This window comes from Muscardinus avellanarius (assembly GCF_963383645.1).
Source record: "Muscardinus avellanarius genome assembly, chromosome: 5".
Taxonomy (NCBI): domain Eukaryota; kingdom Metazoa; phylum Chordata; class Mammalia; order Rodentia; family Gliridae; genus Muscardinus; species Muscardinus avellanarius.
Window position 1 is genome coordinate 76045762 of NC_137790.1, and position 6000 is coordinate 76051761.

At 39.9% G+C, this 6000-nt stretch overlaps 1 protein-coding gene across 1 annotated transcript in view; it reads right to left on the reverse strand.

The window, feature by feature from the left end:
* The window catches only part of TFRC (transferrin receptor), a gene marked incomplete at both ends in the record, with an annotated part of 31466 nt that extends 29258 nt beyond the window's left edge, over nt 1-2208 (reverse strand). Inside the window, 2 exon segments of the mRNA XM_080696229.1 lie at nt 294-495; nt 2173-2208. Of these exon segments, the coding sequence (XP_080552355.1) occupies nt 294-495; nt 2173-2208 (238 nt within the window).
* Nucleotides 2209-6000: the final 3792 nt, after the last annotated feature.

Below are 6000 nucleotides of genomic sequence, written 5' to 3' on the forward strand. Positions count from 1 at the left end.
GAAGAGTTATTTGCTCAAAATACAAGTGGGTACTGTTTCTTATCAAAAGCCTTCCTTGAAACCTCAGGCTGGATTCTATGCTCCAAATATCCCGTGTATATTTGTAGTATAACATTTTCATATCATGTTAAAATGATTCATATGTTTCTCTTTTCCCACCAGACTAAATTCAATGGCTAGTATAGAATTTAAGCCATCTCTGTACTCAGTGTCTAGCACAGTGACACCAAATATAAAATAAATACGTGATAAGCTGAAATAGACTTCCCAAAGTTGGTTAGAAAAATACTTACCAATCAAGAAAAAGATGATTACAGCAATGGTCCCATAGCAGATACTTCCATTAAACCTTTTCGGTTTTGTGACGCTGGCCCTCATGTTATTGTCAACATTTTCTTCTTCATCTACAGCTAATTTCATCTCCACATGACTGTTATCTCCATCTACTTGCCGAGCAAGACTGAACCGGGTATACGACAATGGTTCTCCACCAAACTAAGAATTTTGTGAAAAAGAGAAAACACTGGAGATGAAAGGAAATTAGAAACATTTACAAAAGTTTTACTCAAATACTATACTTTGTGTGTGTGTGTGTGCATGGATGCGCACGTGTGCATTTCTGGGGATTAACCCAAGGAACAAGTGCTCTACCATTGAGCTACATCTCAACCCCTTTTTATTTTGAGAGGGCCTTGCCAAACTGCCCAGGCTGACCTTAAATTTGAACCCTGCTTCAGCCTCTTGAATAGCAGGGATTACAAGTATGTACCACTGTACCTGACAAATACTATTCTTGTTATACTACACTTGTTATATATTCTTTTATTTTTTTGGTACTGGGGCTTGAACCCCAAGGACATTCTCCTTCTGAGCCATACCCCAGCCCCAGGTTTAGGGGCTGGCCTCAAAGCCAAAATTCTCCTGTCTCATCCTCCAAAGTACTGGGTATACACCACCATGCCTGACTCTACCATACATCGTGTGTGTGTGTGTGTGTGTGTGTGTGTTACTAGGGATTGAACCCAGGGGCCTTCTACCTCTGAGTTACAACCCCTGCCTTTTTTATTTTTTATTTTGAGCAGGTCCCACTAGGTTGCTGAAGCTATCCTTGAACTTGTGATCCTCCTGTCTCAGCCTCTCAAGTACTGGGATTTCAGGGATGTGCCACCATACCTGGCCCTACTATACAGTTTGTGTGTGTATGCGTGTTTGTTTTGTGTTCTGATTGAACCCAGAGGCATCTACCTCTAAGCAAAACCGGTAGCCAGATTTTATTTCTTGTGTGCACCACCATGCCCGGCTTCTTACTATACTATTTTTTTTTTTTTCTAATAGTACTGGGGATGAAACCCAGAGGCCTTCTACCTCCAAGCTACACCCCCAGCCCTATTTTTATTCTTTATTTTGAAACAGGGTCTCACTGAGTTGCAAAGGGCCTCACTAAGTAGCTGAGGCTGTCCGCAAACTGCTATCCTCCTGTCTTAGCCTCACAAATGCTGGGATTACAAGTGTGCGCCACCACGCCTAGCTCTTACTATACATTATTATTATTTTTTTGGGGGGTGGTACTGGGGATGGGACCCTGGGGCTTTCTACCTCTGGGCTATACTCCCAGACCTATTTTATATTTTATTTAAAAACAGGGTCTAATTTGCGAGAGCCTCACTAAGTATCTGAAGCTGGCTTTGAACATGTGCGATTCTCCAGTCTCAGCCTCCCAAGCACAAGGATTACAAGCGTGCGCCACCACGCCCAGCATCTACTATACACTTTGATCAGTACTTTATTTTGTTCAGTTCATCTACTTGGCTAAAACCCCTCCAACATAACCTGAATTACCCCAAAACTCTTTACAATATTTTCTATAATTAACCTAAATCAAAATGAAATTATAGAATCTGCAATCCTAGCTACTAGAGACACTAAGACAGAAGGATTCAAATTGAAGTTCAGCCTGGGCAACCTAGGGAGACCTCCAGATTCAATCCCAGTATGGAAGGGGGATCCTCAACATACCCTTCGTTTATAGAATCTGTTATACCTCAAGATCACCAGTTAAATGTAAAAGAATATCTGTTATCATTTTGGGTATCACTTCACGTTTCCTGGGTGAAAGCCACACTTGCATATTTCACATACATGCAGACTCAAACATACAACTGAAAATGTTACCAAGTTAGAGAGTGCTGATCTGGCTTGATCCATCATTCTGAAGTCGCCACACAGAAGGACCTAGTATTAGAAAAGAAAATGAATATAATGAGATATATACCAACATACCAAACTAATAAGGGCTTTTCATTATCAGCCTGATACTTGAGAGCCTCACCAAGTAGCTGAGGCTGGCTTCGAAACTGTGCAATCCTCCTGTCTCAGCCTCCCAAGCAGATAATATTGCCTTTCTAAAAAGTATTTTAATTTTTTAAATTTTTATTTTGTGTGTGGTATTGGGGATTGGACGCAAGGGTATTCTACCTCTGACCTACACACCTAACCCCACTTTATTTTATTTATTATTTATTTATTTTTGCGGTACTGGGACAGAACCCAGGGGTATTATACCTCCAAGCTACACTCCCGGCCCCTTTTCATTCTTTATTTTGAAACAGGGTCTCACTGAATTGCAAAGGGCCTCACTAAGCAGCTGAGGCTATCCCAATCCTCCTGTCTCAGCCTCCCAAATGCTAGGATTACAAGCATGCACTACCATGCCCGGCTCTTTTATTTTTATTTTGAAACAGAATTTTACTAGGCTGATGACAGTCTCACTACTTGCTGAGGCTGCCTTTGAACCTGCGAGATCCTCCTATCTTGACCTTCCAAGTACTGGGATTGAGTGCCATACCTGTAATAATAGTAATACTATTAATAACAATGAGGAGGAGGAGAAGAAGGAAAAGGAAAAGGAGAAGAAGGTGGCAGCTGAGGATATAGCTCAGAGGTGGAATGTCCCTGGGCGTTCAATCCCCAGTACCACAAAATAAAAAATTAATTAACTAATTCAGTGTGATACTTGATTGAATGTGAATACTATAGTATAATGTCGCCTTATCAAGCAGATTTAAGTAATCAAATTTGGTAATAGAGATAAATACAAAAGACTATCATATAAAAAAGCAGAATTATATCAAGACTGTTCTTGTCACAAAGACCACAAAGCACCTCCAAAAGATAGAATCTTAATTCTGCTTAACTGAACAGTTGCTACAAATGACTGATATATCTCTGACATAAACAAAAACATAGATTATACTATTTTACATATGAAGAGGTTAATTATCTAAGAGGCTAATTTGAATAGGCTGAAAAATTATCTAAAGCTGAAATTCAATAGATTACTGGGTTGTAGAAATTATATTCTCAAATCTGGGAATTTAGGAAACTAAAATATTTTCAAAACAAAATATATCTTTGTAGCTGGGTATGGCAGTACACACTTGTAATCCCAGTACTTGGAAGGCTGAGACAGGAGGATCATAGGTTCAAAGCAGCTCAGCTTTTATTGAGACCTTGTTTCAAGATAAAGAGTAAAAAATAGGGCTAGGATGTACCTTGGAGGTATAATGCCCTTTAATTCAATCCCCAACACTGAAGAAAAAAAAAGAAAGAAAGAAAAACCAAATATAAGCCGGGCGTGGTGGCGCACACTTGTAATCCCAGCATTCAGGAGACTGAGACCAGAGGATCATGGTCTGTGGACAGCCTCAGCTACTTAGTGAGGCCCTCTGCAACTCAGTGAGACCCTGTTTCAAAATAAAGAATAAAAAAATGGGCAGGGGTACAGCTTGGAGGTCAAATGCCCCTGGGTTCCATCCCCAGACCCGCAAAAAAAAATGTGTGTGTGTGTGTGTGAATATATATATATATATATATATATATATATATATATATATAGTAACCAATAGTCTCTTTTGTTAAAGTCATAAACTGAAATCTAAATTTCCTAATTAATTTGGTTTGAGTGTATTTTTTTGGGGGGGATGATACTGGGGCTTGAACCTTGGGGCATTCTACCTCTGAGCTATACCCCCAGCCCTATTTTTTATTCTTTTTATTTTGAAAGTGTCTCACTAAATTGCAGAGGGCCTCACTAAGTAGCTGAGGCTGGAAGCAAACCCAATCCTCCTGTCTCAGCTTCCCAAGTACTGGGATTACAAGTGGGCACCACCACACAGGCTTGATGCTTGAAAGTGATATAATATTGAGATTTTAAAAATGAATATTGCATACTATCTACTTTATGCTTCCCTATATGCAAGTACACTAAGAGCATGTTAAACACCCACCCAGCGCAAAGCATACCAATCTTAAAATAAAGGCCATTGTATAAAATGGCTTTAGAAAAAGTCTCCTTTTTGCCAAGTGTGGTGGTGTACACCTTTAATCCTAGTATTTGGGAAGCTGAGGAGGATCGCAGGCTCAAGGACAGCCTCAGCAAGCTAAGACTCATCCACATAGTGAGACTTTTTCAAAATAAAAATAAAAAATAGAGTTAGAGATGTAGCTCAGAGGCAAAATGCCCCTGTGTTCAACCCCTAGTACCACACACAAAAAAAATATTAAAAAGTCTCCTTTCTGAACCCCATTGTTTTAATCCCCAAGCTCTGAAGATCAAAGTCACATGCAATAGATCATATTCTTAGAAGCACAATCTCTTGTCCCTTCTGGTACAGAAAGTTTATCATTACCACTGCACCAGAACTGTGCAGACCCAATCACTAGAGCCAGAACTAGAAGGCCCCACCCTAAGCCAATTTTAATCATCCTTTTCAGAAGGCAACTTACACAAGTTTTAACACTTGTCTGAACCAAGGATTTCTTAATTTTTCTAGTTTAAATTAATTTTATTAATTTATTTTTCAGTATTAGGGATTGAACTCATATGTGCTAGGCAAGTGCTCTACCATAGAGTTATACCCCCAACCCTTAATACATGACCTTTATAAAAAAAAAAAAAACTTAAATGAGGTTGAGTTATTTCAAGTCTGCACACCTGTAATCCTAGTACTTGGGAGACTGTGACAGGAGGATTGGAAGTTCAAAGCATGCCTCAGCAACTCAGTGACACCCTGTTTCAAAATAAGAATAAAATAGGACTGGAGGTATAGCTTGGAGGTAGAATACCCCTAGGTTCATTCCCCAGTAACACACACACACACACACACACACACACACACACACACACACACACACAACATAGCCCCGTGTGTTTTGAACCATGAAGTAGAAGGACCTGAAACCTGAAATGTCTGAGTTGTGAGATGGAAGATACTAGCCATTGCCCCCAATTTTTTGTGTGTGCTACTGGGGATTGAACCCAGGGACATTCTATCTCTGAGCTACACCCCCAGCCCTAGTTTATTTTTATTTTGAAACAAGGTCTCACTAAGTTGCTGAGGCTGACCTCAAAACTATGTTCCTCTTTGTCTCAGGCTACCAATAGGCATGTGACCAGCTCTGCAATGTTTTCCCCCTTTTGGTGCTAGGGACTGAACCTGGGGCATTTTACCTCTGATCTGCACTGCCAGTCCTTTCTACTTCTTATTTGGAAACAGGGTCTCACTATTCTTTTCTAATGATGTTAGTACTGATAAGGCCATTTCAATTTAGAAAACAAGGTCACAGTTTCAGGTCCTTAAAGCTCACATAAAAGGAAATTTCCCTATGTGCTTCTGAGGATGTGTTCTAGAGACCTCACTGCGTAGAAAGTTCATTGCTCTCTACCCACTAATATTCTTCCTTTGTTCCTCAAGGTCCTACTCACTTCCCAGATTCAGCACAAGGGTCATCCCCATGGGGTATTTTCTGACTTCTCTCCTTATCCTGGGGTATTTGATATTTGATTATGTGGCAAGAAGATATCTTATTTCTTAACAGGGACATGCTTGGCTCCAAATTATATGAAAGAGAAGATAATGAAAACCATGCACCTGGAATTTTTTCCCATCCTTGTCACTACTCTGGTTTAACAAAAATCTGTGGACAAATTTTGGATAGTAA